General features: G+C 37.2%; 1 protein-coding gene across 5 annotated transcripts in view; it reads left to right on the top strand.

The window, feature by feature from the left end:
- The window catches only part of VPS13A (vacuolar protein sorting 13 homolog A), a 270,889-nt gene that overhangs the window by 148,382 nt on the left and 101,369 nt on the right, over nucleotides 1–21,138 (top strand). For all 5 annotated transcript variants that reach the window (XM_063081395.1, XM_063081392.1, XM_063081391.1 and 2 more), the window contains exons 40-45: nucleotides 12,307–12,399; nucleotides 12,902–13,258; nucleotides 14,292–14,393; nucleotides 16,001–16,159; nucleotides 16,335–16,590; nucleotides 17,926–18,086. In XM_063081395.1, the coding sequence (XP_062937465.1) occupies nucleotides 12,307–12,399; nucleotides 12,902–13,258; nucleotides 14,292–14,393; nucleotides 16,001–16,159; nucleotides 16,335–16,590; nucleotides 17,926–18,086 (1,128 nt within the window). The remainder of the gene's footprint in view (nucleotides 1–12,306; nucleotides 12,400–12,901; nucleotides 13,259–14,291; nucleotides 14,394–16,000; nucleotides 16,160–16,334; nucleotides 16,591–17,925; nucleotides 18,087–21,138) is intronic.

Below are 21,138 nucleotides of genomic sequence, written 5' to 3'. Positions count from 1 at the left end.
TTTTGGTTATATCTTTACCAGGTTTTGGTATCAGGATGATGTTTGCTTCATAGAATGAGTTTGGGAGATTTGCGTCCGTTGATTGAGATGTCTTCTTGATGCATCAGTCCTTTTATCATTAAGTTGTGTCCCTCATTGTCTCTTTTTATGGTTTTTAGTTTAAAGTCTATTTTGTCAGATATAAGAATAGCTACTCCAGCTCGTTTTTCTTTTCTGTTTGCATGGTAAATCTTTTTCCATCCTTTCACTCTTAGTGTATGTGAATCTTTATGGGTGAGGTGGGTCTCTTGTAGGCAGCATATAGTTGGGTCCTCCTTTTTGATCCATTCAGCCAGTCTGTGTCTTTTGATTGGGGAACTTAAGCCTTTTACATTAAGAGTTGTTATTGAAAGGTGTTGATTTATTCCTAGCATTTTATTGGTTGTTTGGTTGTCTTAGGTGTCTTTTGTTCCTTGCTTTCTGATTTACTGTTTGTTTTCTGTGTTTGTTGGTTCCTTAGGTTGTAGATAGCATTTTTGTTTTATTGTTTTCTCTTCATGAATGCCATTTTTATTATACTAGTGGGTTTTGATTTTTCTTGGGTTTTTATGGTAGTGGTAGTTATTTTTCAGGAACCAAACCCAGTACTCCCTTGAGGATTTCTTGTAAGGGTGGTCGTTTGGTAGTGAACTCCCGCAGTTTTTGTTTGTCTGAGAAATATACTATTTGCCCTTCATTTCGGAAGGATAGCCTTGCAGGGTAGAGTATTCTTGGCTGGCAATCTTTGTCTTTTAGTATTTTGAATATATCATCCCATTCCTTTCTAGCTTTTAGGGTTTGTGATGAAAAGCCTGATGTTAGCCTGATTGGGGCTCCCTTATAGGTGATTTGACACTTCTCTCTTGCAGCTTTTAAGGTTCTCTCTTTGTCTCTGAGTTTTGCCAATTTGACTATGACATGTCTTGGAGAAGGCCTTTTTGGGTTGAATACATTTGGAGATCATTGAGCTTCCTGGATCTGAAGATCTGTGATTTTTCCTATACTTGGGAAGTTTTCTGCCACTATTTTCTTGAATATGTTTTCAATGGAATCTCCATTTTCCTCCCCTTCTGGAATACCCATGACTCGGATATTTGAGCGCTTAAGGTTGTCTGATATCTCTCTCAGATTATCTTCAATGTCCTTGATTCTTTTTTCTTTCTTTTTGTCTGCTTGTGTTATTTCAAACAGCCCATCTTCAAGTTCAGAGGTTCTCTCTTCAACTTTGACAAGCCTGCTGGTTAAACTCTCCGTTGTGTTTTTTATTTCGCTGAATAACTTCTTCAGTTCAGCAAGTTCTGCTACATTTTTTTTCAGGACATTGATTTCCTTGTACATTTCCTCTTTCAGATCCTGTATACTTTTCCTCGTTTCATCATGATGTCTAGCTGAGTTTTCTTGTATCTCATTCAGTTTCCTTAGAATTATCACTCGAAATTCCTTGTCAGTCATTTCAAGGGCTTCTTCTTCTATAGGATCTAGAGTTTGAGATTTATTAACTTTTGGTGGTGTACTTTCTTGATTTTTTGTATTTCTGGCATCTTTTTTTTGATGTTTATTCATTGTGGCAGGGGGTTTCACAGTCCACCGGTTTGAGACTATTGACTAACTAAGATGTTGCTGTTGTTGCCAATTTGGTATGGCTACCTCCGTGACTGCTCAGTTGGCCTCTAGTGCCTTGTGTGTATGGTTCCCTCTGGTCGTGGGCCTCTCCGGGGAGCCACCTTTCTGGTCAGCATGGACTCTGCTGGGCTGGTGGATCACGTACCACAGGGTGTGTGATCTCTGTTGAGCTTTCACTTCCCGTGCAGGACTTCTCCCTGTTCTGTGTGCTCTGGCCCAGGCTGTTGGATCGTGCAGTGGCAACCCCACCGGGTGTGTGGTTTCTGTCGAGCCTCCGCCTCCCTGGCCACACGTCTCCCCACTCTGCGCACTGGACTGGGCTGTGATGTGTCTTCTGCAACCCTCGTCTATCAGCTAGGCCTTCAAGACCCTGCTCGGCACTGCCTCGCCCTGGAAGTCTACCAGGTTTCTGGTAGGCACAGACAACCGGTCGCTCTGGGTGCCTTTGTAGCACTGTGTAGATCTTTCTCGGGACTTGTTTACCTTTGTATCCCCACGGCATGGACCGAGTCTAGCGCCCGCCTGCAGTCAGCTCTCCGGCAGGTTCAAGCGGACTTGGGAACTCTCCTACCACACTATTCCCAACCAGAAATTGGTTAGGCGTTTTTCCGAACTGGTAGCCGCAGAGATGGTATCTGCCTCCCAGTAACAGGAAGTTTACTGGGGGCCGGAGTCCAGGGTGTGGTGGAGTGACAGTCAGCCCCGCCCGTACTTCCTTGCCCTCCCATCACTGGCCGGGACGCCCCACGCCACCAGCCCCGCCAGAAAACCACAGAGGGAGTGGGAGGGGAGGCTGGCCCTCAGGTCCTGGGAAGCCCTGCGCCGGGGCAAGCATGTGGGAAGAAGGCTCAGTGAGGAGCCGAACCAGGCCGGAGCTGCCAGCACCTGGGAAAATGGAGGCAGCCCCAGGGCGGTGAGTGGCCTGGTGATGCAGGCGGAAGCCGGGTGGGCATCAGCCCCCCGAGCAGGGCTGTGCCAAGTCAGGCGCTCACTCTCTGCCTCTGGTTTGTTGCCTTCCCCGTTCTCGGCTTCCGCCGCCTCGGGCTGCTTGCTCGGTCCCGCGGCGCGGCTCGGGCGCTCCCAGGAATCTTCTTTTATGTCGGCCTGAAACCTCGAATCCTGAATAGGGCAGCTGGCCGCCTTCAGTGCGGCCCCGGCCTCCGGGATCCTGTCTGCATCCACAGCAGCCCTGGCGCCGTGTTCCCTGTTTCGAGACTCGCTTTTGCAGCTAAGAAACAGTTCTTTTCCTGCTCCACACTTCAAAGCTGTTGCCTGTAAATGAGGCAGCCTCTGATGCCGAGGGCAAAGTGGCGGTCACCTCCCACGACCGGCCACCAGCAGCGGTCCTACCTTAAGAGATGGCAAGAGGAAGGTCCACAAGTTTCCCAGCTGCCTGAGGCCCAGTGGCCGCCTTTTCCACCTCAGCTACTCCGCACCAACCGCCGCAGCCTCAGCCATCTTGAAACCAATCTCTAGTCTCTTGTCCATCTAATTGTAGCAGTGTCAACTTCTAGGTGTAAAACTTTATCGTAGTTAGGCATAAACGAGGCTGCTGTAACAAGAAGTACCCCCCTCCCCCACCCCCAAAGTGGCTAAAGCATGGTAGAAATACAAGGGTATTTCACGAAGTTCTTGGAAAAGTGGAATTAAAAGATAGTATGAATCTTTCTCTGATCTTTTTGAAAATTCTGTATATTTTTCTTTCTACAAACATGGTGTAATGTACAGAAACTAGGCTCTTTCCATCTATTTCTGCTACTCCTAGGACATAACTGAACCTCCTCTTGTTAAAGTTAGTTTACAGCTTGTCCACCTTACAGGTTGTTGGGAGGGAGTGGCAGTGGTAAGGAGAGAACCTGAAGGGATTATGGATACCTCTCCTCTCTAAGAGCTCTGCCCAGCAGTTGTACATACCACTTTGCTCACATCCCTTTGGCCAGTATTTAGTAATATGTCAGCATGAAGTTTTAATGGAGGCCAACAGTTGGAATCTTGTGGGGTCATACTCCTCCCGGATTAAAACAGCACCTGGCCTAACGGATAAAAGATGGTGCCCAGGGCAAGTTAAAGGGGAGGGATTTCTTTGTTCTGCTAATATTTTCATTGGTAGTTATGCTCTTCCGCGCCCTCATGGACAGTGCACGGTAATCAGGTTAAGCATAGAGAAATGAAACGCGTGCACGTTTGCCCTTTTCACTGATTGGTTCTAATGTGGAAATCCCCACTTGCTAAACATATAAATGTAGCTGTTTGTACAATAATAAAGGAACTGCCTGACAGAACCCCCACTGTGTGTGTTCATTCCCTATCTGGGTGGGCAGCGGCACGCTCACCCATCTCTCGGAGTCCCTCCTAGCCCCGTCCTCCGGGGGAGGGAGGGTGGCTAACCTCTTTTGGTCTTAGCCCTGTGGGGGGGAGAGAAATCCTGTTGGGGTCCCAAGTGGCCGCAGGCGACGCCTGGCAGAATCTTTCCAAATTAAGATGTTGTTTGCCTGATTCTCTTTATTGTATATTGTTTTCTATTTCTTTATTATTGTTCTTTCTATTTTCTTTGGGTTAAACTGCTGTTACTTTCTAATTTATTGATGGAAACTTAGGTAATTGATTTTCAGCTTTCTTTTCTAGTATATGCATTTAAAGCTATAATTTTTTCTATAAGTACATTAGCTAAATCTACTAGTTTTGATATGTTGTATTTTTATTATTCCATTAAAAATATTTTCTCAGGCTGGTCGATTAATGCTACCTGGGTTAGAGCATGGTGCTGATAACACCAAGGTCAAAGGTTCAGATCCCCTTACCAGCCAGGTGCCAAAACAAAACAAATTTTCTCAGTTTTCACTCTTTGCCCATAGTTTAGAAGAGTTTTGCTTAATTTTCCGAATAATTGGGGGATTTCTAGGATCTTTTTATTATTGATTTCTACCTTAATTTCACTGTGGTCTGTGAACATACTCTGATTTTAATCCTTTGAAACTTGTCGAGACTTGTTTATGGCCTAGGACGTGATTAATTTTATTTTTATGAGTGTTTAATGTCCATTGGAAAAATAATATATTGTGTTGTTTAGAGTAGCATTCTATTTAGATCAGTTTTGTCCATAATGTTGATCAGATCATCTATATTCTTACAGACTTTTTTTTGTTTTTTTGGTCTCTTTGTTTTATCAGTTACTGAAAGAGGTCTATTAACAGCCGTTTTATTAATGTGGTTCTTTTTACTTTTACTTTTCTTAGTATTTGCTTTTCATATTTTGAAGCTATGTCATTTAAGTTGTTTATACATTTAGAATTATTAAATATTCTTAGTAGATTTAACCCTTTTATTATTATGACATGACCTCTTTATCTCTGGAAATGAATCTTCTCTTAAAATCTACTTGGCTGATATTAGTATAACTATTCCAACTTTTGGGGGTATTTGCAAGGTATATCTTTTCCCATCCTTATAATTTCAACCTTTCAGTTTCCTTATCTTTAAGCTGTGGTCCTGTCTTTTGTAAGCAGCACATAGTATTGTTTGTTTGTGTTATGTAGCTGACATTTTTGACTGTCTTTTAATTGAGATATTCAGTGCATTTACATTACTGTAATTACTAATATACTTGAATTTAAATCCACTGCTTGCTCTTCATGCTATTTGTTCCATATGTTTTGTGTTCTGTTTGTTTTTTTTTTTTTCTGTTCTTGCTTTCTGGGGTATTAATAAGGAGTTTTTAATTCTGTTTTTCACTTTATACAACTGAATCCTAGACTTATTTGAGTCTAATATATATTAATAATTTTACCACTTTTAAACCTTTTAGAATTCTTTAAATCCTCTTTGACTTTTGAGATACCATTGTCATATATTTTAATTAGACATATATTTAGAATTTACCAGGATATTGTTGTTGCAGTCAATATTCATGTATATTTGCCCACATATAATATCTGTCTATTGTTTTTTATTTCTTCCTGCGTTTCCATATTTCCATTTAGGATCATTTTTTGCTGGAAGAACTCCTTTTAGTATTTATTTTAATGTGGTTTCATGGTAACAGATATTCTCAATTTTGTTTACGTGGAAATGTCTTTATTTTGCTTTCTCTCTGTTCTTTGGAAGTCTTTGGTACTTCTTGAATCTGTAGCTTAATGTATTTCATAATTTTAGAAATTTCTTGGTCATCTCATTAAATATTGCTTTTGCCACATTCTCACTCTTTTCTCCTTTTTTCATTCTCATTTGCAAGTTAGACCTTTTTAGCCATATTTCATATGTCTCTTAAGCACATTTCTTTATTTTTTCTCCATATTGTTCCATGCTTCATCCTGGATATTTTCTCCTTATCTTGTAGTTCACTGATTCTGTCTTTTGCTTCGTCTGATGTACTGTATTAAACATTATCGTTGAATTTCTAATTTCTATTAGTGCATTTGTAAGTTCCGTAATTTCCATTTTTATAGATTCCATTTTTCTATAATTCATTTTCTTAAACAAATTAATCACAGTTATTTTAAAGTTTTTTTTTTTATAAAAACACCAAGGTCAAGGGTTTGGATCCCATACGGGCCAGTTGCCAAAAAAATAAATTAAAAAGACTTTTAATATAATAGTGGTAATTGAGTTATCTGTGAGTCTATTTTCTCTTTTGGTTTTATTTCTTCAGCTACTTTTTTATTGAATGCCAGACAGTATAATGAATATTGTAGAAGCTTTGATGATGTTTTCTTCTTCCAAAGAGAGTTTCACATGTTATTTATTGGGCAGGTAGAATGGGAACAGTTGATCTTAATCCAATAGGAATTGAACTGACTGGAGGCTGAGTTCCAGTTTTTCGTTTGTTTGTTTTTGTTTTGTTTTGTTTAATTTTTTGGTTGAAACATATTGATTGTACAAATTTATGGGGTACAGAGTTATATTTCAATACATGTATACATTCTACTCAGGGTAATTAGCCTATTCATCATTGTAAAACTTAATCATTCCTTTGTGATGTGCACATTTGATCTCCTCTCTTATAGTTGTTTGGTCACATGCAGTAAATCATTGATTATAGATTTCTGGGGTTAACTGTACACCAATAGAGCTTATTTTTCCTTATTTTTCTTGCTGTACTTTTGTTGTCAGCCTCTCACTATCCCTTTTTCCTCCCTCCCCTTTCCCATCTATAGTAGCCATAGTTCTTCTCTCTCCTTCTGACATTTCAATTTAATATTTTTGTTTGTTTTGTTTTATTCTCTTTTTTAGCTCCCATATATGAGAACATGTGTTATTTCTCTTTTTTTCTTTTTAGCCCAGTGAGACTACTGATCACTCTGCTCTAGTTATTACCAGCCTTCTGCTTTGGATATAGAGAAAGAATTTGGCAAATAACTAAAAGGAAAACCACCACCAAGTGTTGAGATAACTTGTCGGCCCCTTTTTTATTCTTGGGAACTTTGGTCATTCAGAGTTGCCTTGGTAGCTTATACTTTCAAGCAGATTTTTTTTTTAACATGGCTTTTCAACTGGTAGATGGATTATAGATAGCTCTGCCAAAGTTGTTCCTTTCACAGGGAAATACAGGTCTAGGAAAGGAGGTCTTTAGCTGGGCAACTGTATGCCAAAGGAAACTTTTGTGATTATAGGAAATTTTGAAAAGGATATTTACAGCCAACTAGTGTTTTGGCTATATACATTTTTATAAGTTGTAGTTAGTGGAACTTTAATTGGTATTCTATTCATTTTATATTAGAACAAAGTCTCTTAATCCACCGTTCATCTATGGAGTCCTTAGATGTTTGTAGAGGTTCATGAACTTTCTGAAAATGTATGCAAAATGTTATGTAGATGCATTTTTTTCTGTGAGAATTTATTTAATTCTCAAAGGACATGTGATCCCAAATTTTTAGAAGTATCGACTCATGGGATATTCTCATTTTTGCTATCTGCAGAATGTAAATTTATTTATTTATAACTTTATTTAATCCATTAGGGTTTTATAATAATTTTGAATAAATTCCTAAATCCTTAAAAAGCAAAATAATGATCTAGATATTTATTGCATATCTATTATGTATGGTGTCAGCTTTTTTTCTAAATTTATCTCATTGTATAAATTTCCTAAACTTACCTGTCCTAATATTGTGGTTGATGTTGGATTTTCTAAAAATCACCTGCGAAAGTCACATTCTTGTTTGTTCCTTAAATGGTAATAAGAATTCATCATTGTATTCTCATTATTAAGTGAAGTGATATAACTATTAATTTTAATATTTGCTTGTGATTTTATATATAAGAACTTTAGGTTGAGAAATAAAATTTTCCACATCTAATTTTGAAAGAATCTTGATCGTGAATTAGTATAGGATTTTATCACATGCTTATTGGCATTTGTTGAAAGATCTACAGTGTTTTTTTTTCCATTCTTATGATAAATTACATTTATAGTTTTTCCTATAGCATACCAGCCCTGTATTTATGGATTAATCCTAAATTTGAGGGTATTTCAATTTGTTCAGATTCTGTTTGCTATGGATACTTTAGGATTTTATAATAGAGGAACATAACTGGTCTGGTGGGGGAGGCTTCTCAGTGGAAATTACATTTATGCTGATACCTGAAGAATGAGTAAGTGTTGATTAAACTGGGGTGGGGGAGTCACAGGAGTGTGTTTCAAGAAGACAAAACAGCATATTCAGATAACCTGGGTTCCAGAGAGCACAAGTTCCCACCACCATTACTACCCAGATGCCACCATCTGTACTCATATATTCTGCCTTTTCTCTTGTTGCTCAGTGGTCCTCAACTTGGGGCAGTCCTACCCCCTACCAAGTTAGTGTTTATAAAGTAGAACGTTTATAGTGAGCTTTTGTAAGGTTCTGTAGATGTTCTGTAGAAGCTCCTAAGATTGCTTCTTTGAAGGGGAAGCAGTAGCAGCATCAGTAGTAAAAAATCATAATAAGAAAGGGAGTAATATGGTTGGGGGAGTTTAACAGAAGTAGCACTAAAATCACAATGGATGTTGTTGGAGACAAAAATAACACTAGTAGGAAAATAATTCCATTTTAAGAAAGGTTTCTATAACATTGAGTTGAAATATGTGGACAGTATTATGGATGACTTGACAGTAATTTTCCTTTTACATTAACATGTTTACTGTTAAGAACCAGCTGTTTTCAATTCTAGGTAACTTAGTTAATACTTGAAAATATAGGAATTTGGTAAGGACCAAAGCATACATTCATATTTTGGGGAGGGGCTTAAATGAAACTCTAGGTTTCGATTGTATTAAAAGCCAACTCAACTTTTCAAGTTATAGGGAAACTTTTAGATGCATTTATATGTTCTGGGTTTTGTTTTGTTTTTGCCTTCCCAAACATGAAGACATAATACAAATTTTATGTTGAGAGTCTAAGCACTGGCTCTGCAGACTCATATTATGTATTGTAATATAGTTATAATTTCCTATCCTGATGTTTAAAGAAATAGTGTACTGAATTTTTAAGTCATGTGCAGTTGATCTTGGTCTTTTATTAGAATAATGGTAGGTTTTTTGTGAGTTCTTTGAGGAGTGGGTTTGTTGCAGCATGTTACAGCGAACTCGTAAGAAGAGGCAGGACACCGAGGCACAACTGGCTCAGCGGACTCGTGTCACAAAGGCTGATCCCCAAGTACAGGGGGGCTGTTTCTTTTATATAGTTTTTACTCCCAGTTTTTACAGTGGGTTAAAAGGCAACCTTATATGGTGATGTTTTTCTCTCGGGTGGAAAGTCCCAGATGAGTTAGCTGTTGCCGCAGAGCAGGACGCAGCTGTGTATGCATGATAGCAGGGCAGGGCACAGCTGGGCAGGCATGGGTGCCTCAGGTTTAGATGTCTATTTCTTCTGATTTATTTATTTTTTGTTAGTGTGGTAAGCAGAATTCTAAGATAGCCCCACAATTTCTACTACCAGGTGTACATGCCCTAGGTAGTTTCCTGCCCATGAGAGTGAGCTGGACTAGTGGATATGATTGTCAACTCATCAGTTGACTGAGTTAATCAAAGGGAGATTATTTTGGAAGAAGCGTTAGAGAGATAGTTAAAAGGTGATGAAGCATCAGAGACGTTCTTCGGCTGGCCTTCAAGGAGCAACACCATGTTACGGAGAGGGCCACATAAACAAACAGTGGGTGCAGAAAGTGGCCCCTGGCTGATCGCTAGCAAACAAATGGTGATCTCAGTCTTAGAGACACAAGGAAATGAATTCTACCAACAACTTGAAGGATCTTGAAAGCAGTTATTTTCCTACTCAAGCTTCCATTTGAGGACACAACTGGTCTGCACCTGATTTCAGGAAGATTCCTGACCCATGAAAACTGAAAAATAATAAATTTGTGTTGTTTTAAGCTACTAAGTTTGCAATAATTTGTTATGCAGCAATAGGAAACTAATAGAGATTTTTGTACCAGAAATAAGATGCTGTTGTAACAGTTATTTAAAGTTTGGGAGCAGCTTTGGAACTGGGCTGTACGCAGGGGTGGGCAGAGGCTGGAGGAATTTTGAGGAGAGTGATAGAGAAAGCCTAAATTGCGTTGAACAGACTCTTAGTAGAAATATAGTCATTGAGGACGCTGCCAGTGAGAGCTCAAAAAGAGAGTAAAGAACATGCTGTTGGAAACCTGGAGGAGGGGGCTTGATAGTTAGTGGCAGAAAACTGCAAAATTGTGTGTTGCACTTATGTAGAAAGCAGAACCTGTAAGGGACAAACTTGGTTATGGAGATATTGAGATTTCTAAGCTGCCTGGTTTAAAGCTGCTGCCTGGTTTCTTGCTGTTGATAATAAAATGCTAGTGGAGAGAGAGATTTTTGGAAGAACAGTTAAACAAAAAGAACCAGGAATTAAAGATTTTGTTAATTCTCAGCCTTTCCAAATTACAAAAGATGCTGAAAGTCAGAAATGGCTGCCAAAAGTGTAGCATAGAGGAGAGACTGTGTGACTGTATAACCTTTTACTAAAACCTCAGAAAAATTCAAAGATCATCATGTTCAGTCACTTGAAAGGCTCTTTCAAGAGATTGGGGTGTGTTTCACAGATTTTCTTAATCAATCCAAAGGATCTCTAGGAAGGATAAGTGTGTCACCTCTTAGCCATCTTAGCAGGAGCACAAGATTCTCTCAAAAAGATCTGTGGATGGGACTCTTCCTTAATGGAGTAAATCCACATGAAGTCCACAGAAGGCCTTCAGAGTTCGTGAGAAAGTTACTTTAGCAGAAACACTGTCATGTCAGCTTGGACTGACAGGGACTGAGTACAAAATGAAGAAAGACTCTTGAACCCCCAAAATTCTACTGGCAGGAAGCAAGATGATAAAACTACTCAGCTGCAGTCTTAAGTTACCATTTATAAAAAAGAAAGGATGTCTCACATGGTAGAGCTGAAAGCCACAGAGAATTATTCCCAGGCTTTGACACTTGATTAGGAAAATCATTTGCCTAGCTGGATTTCGGAATTGCTTTGGCCCAGTGACTCCTTTTTCCTTCTGTTTTCTGCAGTTGAGCTGAAATATCTGTAACTGTTGTCCTACTCCTGTTCTACCACTGAGTGTTGGTAGTGGTGGGGCAGGTAACTCATCTTAGTTTCACAGTTTCACAAATGGAGAGAAATTGTGCCCAACAGCTGTACTTAATGGATTATACCCAGGAGCCTCATCAACACCTGGACCTGATTTAGATTTAGGATTTTGAGCTGATAAGAGATAGATAAGATTCTGAACTTTTGAATCGGTGAGAGATATAGATGAGATATATAATTAGATATAGAGTTAGATGATGAGATTTTGGACTTTGGGCTATCATGGGATGAGACTTGGGAACCTTAAGAGGGGGTGAATATATTTTGCATTTGGAGGGCATGAGTCCTTGAGGGAGTAGAGGGCAAGAATGCTGCTTATGACAGGGAAAATTCAGTTAATTTATAATTATATTAGGGCATTATTTAATAAGTCTAAAGTATTTGTAACTTTTTCTTTTTGGCATTTGTAGCTTTTCTGTGTTGATTAACTTATTTCATATCAATTTTACAATGGGAAAAATACCGTGATAAAATTTTGTTTTAGTAAGTAAAATGAAATACATAATGCAGGCTTTATAGGTTTTTCATATTACAGTCATGTGCTGCTTATTGATGGGGATATGTTCTGAGAAATGTGTCGTTAGGTGATTTTGTGGTTGTGTAAACATCATAGAGTGTACTTCCATGAACCTAGATGGTATATAGCCTGCTACCTACTGAGGTAGAATGGTGTAGCCTGTTGTTCCTATGTGAGTAATGTGTTGTGCTGTGACATTACAAAGGTTACAGAGTCACTAAGCAATAGGAATTTTTTAGCTCCATTGAAATCTTATGGGGCCACTATAATATATGTGGTCTGTCATTGACTGAAACACTGTTATGCGACACATGACTGTATTTAAGTATGTTTAAGAAATGTTTTTCCTTTGTTATATTAATATTATTGCTAATAGTATTGTTAATTCTATTTATTATAAATAATAAATAAAGAGGATAATTAAGAAGTATGTTATTGAGTCACTTGTTTTTTATCTGGTTACTTTTACTAACTTGTTTATTTAACATAGTTAGCTAGTACTAGGAAAGCCTTTAAATAGAAATATTTTTGTATTTAAGCATCAATTTAATGGCATTGATTTTTCTCTCATAGGTTTTGCAGCCCTGTGACTTGTTTTATCAGGCTACTCAGATAGGTACAAATCCACAAGTGATTGATTTATCAGTAAAATCCCTAACAGTAAAGGTAAGTTAAAATATAGTTATTCAGGTCTTTAGTGTACTTTTTAAAACTAGAAATAAGCAATTATTTTATAGCAGGTTTTTTAATTGTTAAGTAAGGAAAAGGAATCTGTGTTTTTGAAATATATTTTTATGAGACATTATTTACAAAATGATATTATTTAATACACATTTTATACTGAATGTTATCTTATATTTTATTATTGGCCTATGACTGCTTCTGTAGTTAGCATCTAATATCACTATAGTATATATAGTTGAAATTATCCTTGATCAGTTTAATATCTATAAGATTCATGTAAATATTTTAAGAAATCAAAATTATTTATGGTAATTAAAAAGTATTTTGTAGGCAATAAATTGTATCTAGTATTTTGTGGTAGTAATGTTAATTCTATATTAATTCCTTATTATCCTTCAGCAAATATATTTAATATTTTTTGAAATAAGTATTTTCAAAAGTGGTATATATAGATTTTTTATCAATTTAATTTTATTCCACTTAGGTTTCACCAGTTATCATAAATACCATGATTACCATAACTTCAGCACTTTATACAACTAAGGAAACCATTCCAAAAGAAACAACTTCTTCTACAGCACATTTATGGGAAAAGAAAGACACAAAGAATTTAAAAATGTGGTTCCTTGAAGAATCAAATGAAACTGAAAAAGTAGCTCCCACAACTGAATTGGTACCCAAAGGAGAGATGATAAAAATGAACATTGATTCTATCTTTATAGTTCTTGAGGCTGGAATTGGTCATAGAACAGTGCCTATGCTTTTGGCAAAGTCACGTTTTTCAGGGGAAGGGAAAAACTGGACTTCCCTAATAAATCTCCACTGTCACCTTGAGCTAGAGGTAAGCATATATAGTATTTTTCCAGTTTTTAAAAAAAGTAATGTTACACGTGGAATATTGTGGGAACTCATTTAGTCATTTAAATTAAGCTTACTGTTAATATGATGTTGGCTCACAAACTTTTGGCAGAAAGTTTACAAATTTGTTCTCTAGAGTAGTTGCTCTTATGTGTATAGTACTTTTTCTTTCAGAGTATATATTCACATTAAGTTTATATTTCAATTGATTTTGTCAACTTAAAGGCAATACGTTAATAGATCATTCTTGATTACATTCAAAATTCTTATTTTTATAAGAATTAAAATTGAATAACATCTCTCCTTTAAAAGGATAGTAGACTGGATTTCTGAATATATGCATAAGCTCTTTTAATAGTAATATAAAGACTTAGAAGGATATACCTTATATATAATTTAGAATCTTTATACTCTAGCAAGAGTACATCAAGATCTTTCAAATTTTTATGAAATATTTTACAACCAGTTTTTTTAGTTGAAGTTATTTGGGAAATATTTGATTTGAACAAACATATATTTTGCCTCAGAATTTTCCTGCATGGAATCATCGTTAGGGATATTTTGGTTTACATTATTTAGTTGAGATTGTCTGTTGGAAACTAATCTGATAATCTACCTAGTAACAATGAATATGATAATTTATAAGCTGCTATATTTTTTAAGTGTGTTAGTACAGAGATATATAACAAATTCTGGTTAGAGTTCTGTATATTTTGCAGGGGACTTGATCTAGGATGTTCAAGAAGTTCAGGGCATTCAAATAAATAAACACTCAATGACATGTGGTACTCGCCTTCAAGGGTTTTCAGTCAGTGGAGGTAGACAGACATGTAAAAAATGTCAGTAATATGTGGTAGATGAATACTTAGCCCGGTCTGAAAGTCAAGGAATGGTGCTTGGTTTTCATGTAGAAGTAGCAGCATGACCAAAAGACATGGTGGCAAGAAACAGCGTGAAAGATCATTTTAGAAAATACCAGAATGCTTCATTTAAAAAATTAAATATTCTCTCTATAGGTACATTATTATAATGAAATGTTTGGTGTATGGGAGCCTTTGCTTGAACCCTTAGAAATTGACCAGACTGAGGATTTTAGACCATGGAAACTTGGAATCAAGGTATATATGCACATATATATATATATTAAAGACTTTATTTTTTTTGGAGCAGTTTTAGGTTCACAGCAAAATTGAGGAAGTACAGGGATTTCCCATATATTTCCTTCCCCTGCACATGCATAGCCTCCCCACTTTCAACATCCCCCACCAAGGTATATTTGAAGTCTGAAAAAAAAAATTCAAAAATTGAAGATGTCCATACCATAGTAAACATTTTAATTTTAATCACAACAAAGTTCAGGTTTTCTCATGATGAGCCTTGCCCGCATGCTTCCCTGCTTCCCTGTTTGACCTCTGAATGTAAATTTCAAATCCAAGGGCAGTGCCATCTATGCTTCTAATACAGATTGTTATCTAATATTTATTACATCGTAGACATTGTTCTAAATAATGTATTTTTGCTTTAATCCTTACAACAACTCTCTGAAGGAAATATAGTTTTTATCCCCATTTTAACATATGAAGGGACTAAGACTAGAGAAGTTAAGGGATTTCCCTGAAGTAATAATAGCTACAAAGTGGGAGAGGTGGGATGCAAATCCAGCTGCAGAGTCCCCACTCTTAACTAGTGTAATGCCTGTCGTCTTCATGAAAGTTGTTGTCTATTCTGTTTCCTTTGTTCTCTAAAGGGTGTGTATGTATATAAAGAAGAACATATGTTATTATTTGTTTGAAATATATTGTGAATTTATGTAATCATGTGAAATGAATCAAGGCTTTTAGATGGATGAGGTTGTGTTTCTGGAGCAAGAGTCTGCTGAATTACCAGTATGTCTCCAGCCTAATAATGATTCAGTCAACCTGAAGACAAATTTTCAGTGGCTTAAAGCCAGTTAAAGTAACAACAAAGGTAGCTAACTTGGCATTTCCAGCTTTTTTGTATTAGGTCATTTAATTTAATTTTCCAGATGTTAGTGGTGAAGGATTTGGATAAAAGAATGCCTTTGATGGTTGTTAGGTCAGAATATACATGGGCAGTGGATCTATGAATCCTAAAAAGAGGTAAATCATATTGATTCTCATGAGTCGTAGGTTTACTGCACTGTTCTTTCTCTGTTTTCTTATTTTGCAAGAACCTAGGTTTCTGGTTTTTGTTTATTAGCATGACAAATAGACAAAATTACTTTTCATAGTATGAATTTCTAGGTTGCTATGAAGTATGTACTTTTTATTTAGGTTCAGGTGCCACATATGCTTAATAATTTTAGAGGTTTTTTGTTGTTGTTGTTCTAATTTGTGCCTGCCATTTTACTGTCAGTGAGGATAGGAATTTTTCCTCTAATACTTCTCCTGTCCTACATGACCTTAGTTGGCTGATGTCCAAGTAATTTCAGTAAGGCAGTAACAGATAAGATTTATTGCTCCAGAGTGGCCAGTTAGCTCACTTGGGAGAGTGTGGTGCTGATAAAATCAAGACCAAGGGTTCAGATCTCTGTACCAGCCAGCTGCCCCCCCACCCCCGCAACACCCCCCCCCCGCCCAAATTATTGCTCTCTCTAATGTTATTATTGGGATTTGTCTAAAGTTTGTTTTTACTTTGTAGAATAAGTTATGTTGTACTTCTGGGAACAGATTTTTTCTTACCTTTTTATAATTTATCATTTTAGATGAAAAAGAAAGCAAAAAAGGCCATTGTTGAGTCAGATACTGAAGAAGAAAACTACAGAGTGCCAGAATTTAAAACTGTTATTAGTTTCTATTCAAAAGACCAATTAAACATCACATTATCCAAATGTGGCCTTGTAATGTTAAATAATTTAGTCAAGGTAAGAAAAGAAATTTGAAACTTTAAATGTTGAGATGCTAGTCTGAGTTGACCCTTTTGTTAAATGAGAAGTTTATTATTAACTTATTAATTTGTCTTGTGTGTGTCCATTAGTGTTCTGCTTGTCATTTAGTTTTCCACACTTCATTTAATTAAGGATAGCTCTTTCTCATTAGGCATTTACAGAAGCTGCCACTGGAACTTCAACCGTCTTCATGAGGGATCTAGCACCATTTATGATTTTAAATTCTCTTGGACTTACTGTCTCTGTTTCGCCAAGTGATTCTTTTAGTGCACTGAATGTTCCTGTGGCAAAATCATATATACTGAAAAATGAAGAGAGTTTAAGTATGGATTATGTCAGAATTAAGGACAATGATCATTTCAATGCAATGACCAGCCTAAGCAGCAAACTCTTCTTTATTCTTCTTAGTAAGTGATACATTACCTTCCTGGGGCTTTAATTTGTTTTAAAATTACGTGTTACATGCAATTTTACTCATTTGTTGTGTCTTAAATTTTAAAAATCTCCTTCCTAATAGGGTGGGACCCTTTTTATTTCCTTTGCTATCTTTTGGTTGCTGTTGTTCCTAAATCTTTGTATTCCAAATTCTGAATTTATTTATTAGTGTTTTATTTAGAGCATGGTAATTTACTGCCTTGTTGTGGGGAGAGAAAATATTAGATTTCATCCTCACTTAGCTTTTACAGACCATAGATGTTGGTTGTTATTGTTTTAACCACATTGGGTATAACTTGATAGTATTCCACCAGTTTTACAGCCAAATTAATTTAAGTTTGAATTCATGAAAGTGGCACATTCTTAATGGTTTTGGGATTTGTAAATGTTTTCTGTGTTCTGCCTATTGAGGTGGAGGTTTTTCTTTTGTCTTTTCTGCTTCCCAGAAGTTTTTCATTTTTATGTGAGACAAAACATATAAGTTCTTAAATTTTTATAAGATATAGTCATTGTGAAGTTAAATAGTCCCATAAGCCTCACCCATACCACTTTCTGATACTCTGACATTTTTAGTAGTTATTTTAGTAGTTATTAAGGAGAGGGCATCATTTGAAAGGTTAATTAGACGGGGAGTGGGCTAATAAAACATAATTTAAGTGCTTTCTCCTAGTCAGGAAATAATGCATAAGAGGTGTTTCACATGTCATCAGAGCATTGTCAATGAATTGTTTCCATCAATTTTACCTCTGTTTTTTTTTTTTTTTGAACTAACATTTTTATGGATAGGGGGGTGGTGAGTGAAATTTGTGCAAATAAGTAATTTTATTCCCGGCACAACATGTGCGTATTAGAGGAGTATTTATAAAATTTTGTTTAATCAAATCCAAGGTATTACGGGCAAGTGACTCAGGTTGCTGGAAAAATTAAAAACTGAAAAATCACAGCTACGTTGGTATTTGCCAATGTCTACCGCAAGGTTTTAGGCTCTGGTTATTATGACAGTAAGCCAGAGATTAGTGTGTTTATATTTTATAACAATTCCTCTCATTACTCAGTTATTTTTAAAAGGTTTGCTTAAATTCCTGAATGAGGGCTTTTTTTTCATATTTTTTTGTAAAATTTGGAGGTTTTAGGTGAATGCTGTGGAAATACTTGGTGGCTCCTTAAAATATCCCCTTTTTTTATTCAAAGACTTCAGTGACTGTTATTCATAAGTTTAAGACAATCATCTCATATTTCTGGAATTATCATATACTTGATATATACTGAATTATAATAAAAAACTTTCAAACGTGTATTTAATTTAGAACCTGTTAACCACTCTGCTGCTGATAAGATTCCTTTAACAAAAGTCGGTCGACGTCTGTACACTGTAAGACACAGAGAGTCTGGAGTTGAAAGATCTATTGTTTGTCAAATTGATGCAGTGGAAGGAAGTAAGAAGGTAACAATTCGCTCCCCAGTGCAGGTACGAAATGATCAATCTTGGGGGAGGTCCTATGATGCATATCTGTGTTCTAAAAAAAGAAAACAAACAAACAAAAAAAACCCCCCAAAATTAAAGCAAATGATTACCAAAAGAACACAAACTGTAATAGAAGTATAGCTAATGTCAAAAAGAAGAATCATCACCAGTAATTGCACTACTCCAATATGACCAGTGGTAGGATTTTGTTCAATATACTTCTTATAATTTTTTATACGACTACTTTGTAAAGTCTTTTTGGAGTATTATTTTGTTTAAAAAAAGAACACACACACAACTCATCAATATTTTGTTTTAGATCGTATGTACATATCCATTCTTTTTAATAAGATAAATTTTAATTAGAGAAATGGAGAGAAAAACTTACAGCTTTGCTGAGGTATGTACAATAAACTGCATATATTTAAAGTAGATGAGTTTTGACCAAAATACACTTAATGAAACCTTCATCACAGTGAAGGTAATGAACATATTTATTACTCCAATAAGTGTCCTCTCTCGCTATTTCCTCATTCCCAGGCATCCCCTGATCTGTTCTCATGGCACATTAGTTACACAGTCTAGAATTTTATATAAATGGAATGGAGTACAGAATGTATTTTGGCTTCTTTTACTCAGCAAAATTTTGTATGTATGTATCAACTTATGTGTATCCATGTTGTTACATGCAGTTATGTGTGGTTGCAGAGTAGTAATCTATTACATGGATAACCCACATATCTATTTTGAGTGAATCTTTATGTGTGGTGTGAGGTAAGAGTTGAGGTTTAATTTTTCAATATGGCTGTCCAATTGTTTCACCAATTATTCTTTTTCCATTAAATTGCCTTGACACCTTTGTCAAAAACAATTGATCATTATATGTTGATGGCCTGTTTCCGAACTCTATTCTGTTTTGTTATTCCATTTGTTTATCTCTATGCCAATATGACACAGTCTTGATTACTACTTTACCTTAAGCCTAGAAATCAGGTAGAATAAATTATCCCACTTTGTTCTTTTCCAAAGATTTGGTGGCTAGTCTAAGTCTTCTTCATTTCCATTTAAATTTTTGAATCATATTATCAATTTTTAGTAAAATTTTTCATAAAATTGGCTTGTTTTTTAAATTTAATTTCTGATTATTCATCGCTAGTATTTAGAAATAGTTTATCTTTATTGTATAAACTCATTAGGCTCACAGATTAGTTCTCATAGCTTTTTTGTAGACAGACAGTTATGACGTTTGCAAATAAAGGCATTTTTACTTCTTCCTTCCAGTCTGGCTGTGTTTTATTTTTTCTTGCCTATTATACTGGCTAGAACCTCTAATACAATGTGAATAGAAGTAGTAAGAGCATATCTTTTTGCTATTTTCTCAATCTTAGGGGGAAATATTCTTTAACTATTAAGTATGATTTAAGTTATAGTTTTTTTGTAGATGCGCTTTCTTTGGTTGAAAACACTCCCTTCTATTCCTAGTGTACTGAGAGTTTTATCCTGAATGGTGTTTGCTTCTTGTCAAATGCTTTTTCTGTGTTTATTGAGATGATGTTTTTTTTGATTTGTTGATACTAAGAATTGCATTAATTGATTTTTAAGTGTGAAACTAACCCTGCATTCCTAGGATAATCCTCACTTGCTTATGAAGTATTATTAACCTTTTAGTATATTGTTAGATTTGATTTGCTAAAAATATGTTTTGCATTTATGTTCATATGGGATATTGGTCTAGAGGGTTTTTTAAAAAAAATTATTTATTGAATCAAAATCGATTATATATATTTTGGGGGTTGAACATTTAGATATGTTGATTAAATCAGTATTACTAGCATATATATTGTTACAAATCGTAATTATTCTTTATGCCCCTTGTCCAACCTTTCCCCTTCCCCCATTTCCTCCCCCTCCCCCCTCTAATTGCCCTAGATTTCTTCTCTCCTTCTGAAAGAATAATGGTTACTCTGTTAACTTGTTGCTTAGATGATCTGTCCAATGCTGAGAGATGTGATCAGGTCCCCCAATATTATCATAGAGCAGATGCTTCTTCTGTCACTCTGAAATGGGTTTTGTGGAAAGAGACATCCTCTTCTTTTCTTTGTCTCTGCTGGTGACCCTTCTTGTGTGAATGCACTCCAGTGGTTGGTGGACCATCTGCATGGTGGCTGTGGTGTCTAGCCGCTTTTGCAGCAGCCATGGTTATTGTGGTGGCTGTGGTGGGCTACCCACGTGGGGGTGCTGTTTTTGGCATGCTCCTTGGCACTGGCAGTATGCCTGGTTGTGGGGTGTGTTTGGTCTCCTTCTCCATGCCTCTGGTCCCTGGGCAGAGCCCAAGGCACTGGTGCCATGTGCCTGGTTGTGGGAGAGGGGTCCAGTTCCCTTCTCCATGTCCCAGTTCCCTGGGTGGGCCCCAAGGTACAGGCGCAGTGTGCCTGGTTGTGGGAGAGAGGTCCAGTCCCCTTCTCCATGCCCCAGGTCCCCGGGTGGGCTCTGAGATGCTGGCATGTTGTGCCTGGTTGTGGGTAGGTGCTCCGGTCTCCTTCTCCATGCCCTGGGTCCCTGGGCAGGGCCCAAGATGCTAGTGTGGTGTGCCTGGTTGTGGGAGAGAGGTTCAGTCCCCAACTCCATATCCCGGGTCCCTGGGTGAGCCCCAAGGCGCTGGTTCAATGTACCTGATTGTGGGAGGTTGGTCCGGTCCCCTTCCTTCTCTGTGCCCTGGGTCCCTGGGCGAGACCCTAGGTGCTGGTTTGGTGTGCCTGGTTGTGGGAGAGAGGTCCAGTCCCCTTCTCCATGTCTCAGGTCCCTGGGTGGGCCCTGAAGCACTGGTTCAGTGTGCCTGGTTCTGGGAGAGAGGTCTGTTTCCCTTCTCCTTACCTCAGGTCCCCAGGCAGGCCCCAAGGTGCCGGCATGGTGTTCCTGGTTATGGGATTGGGGTCCAGTCCTTTTCTGCATCCTTCAGTTCCCCAGGCTGGCCCCGACGTACTGGTGCAGTTTGCCTGGAAATGGGAGTGGGGTCCAGTCCCCAGATCCAAGCCTCCAGTTCCCAGACAGGCCC

The sequence above is a fragment of the Cynocephalus volans genome, chromosome 16 (genome assembly GCF_027409185.1).
Source record: "Cynocephalus volans isolate mCynVol1 chromosome 16, mCynVol1.pri, whole genome shotgun sequence".
In the NCBI taxonomy this organism is placed as follows: Eukaryota; Metazoa; Chordata; class Mammalia; order Dermoptera; family Cynocephalidae; genus Cynocephalus; species Cynocephalus volans.
The sequence above is the reverse complement of the archived record's forward strand: the minus strand, read 5'-3'. Positions and strand labels throughout refer to the sequence as shown.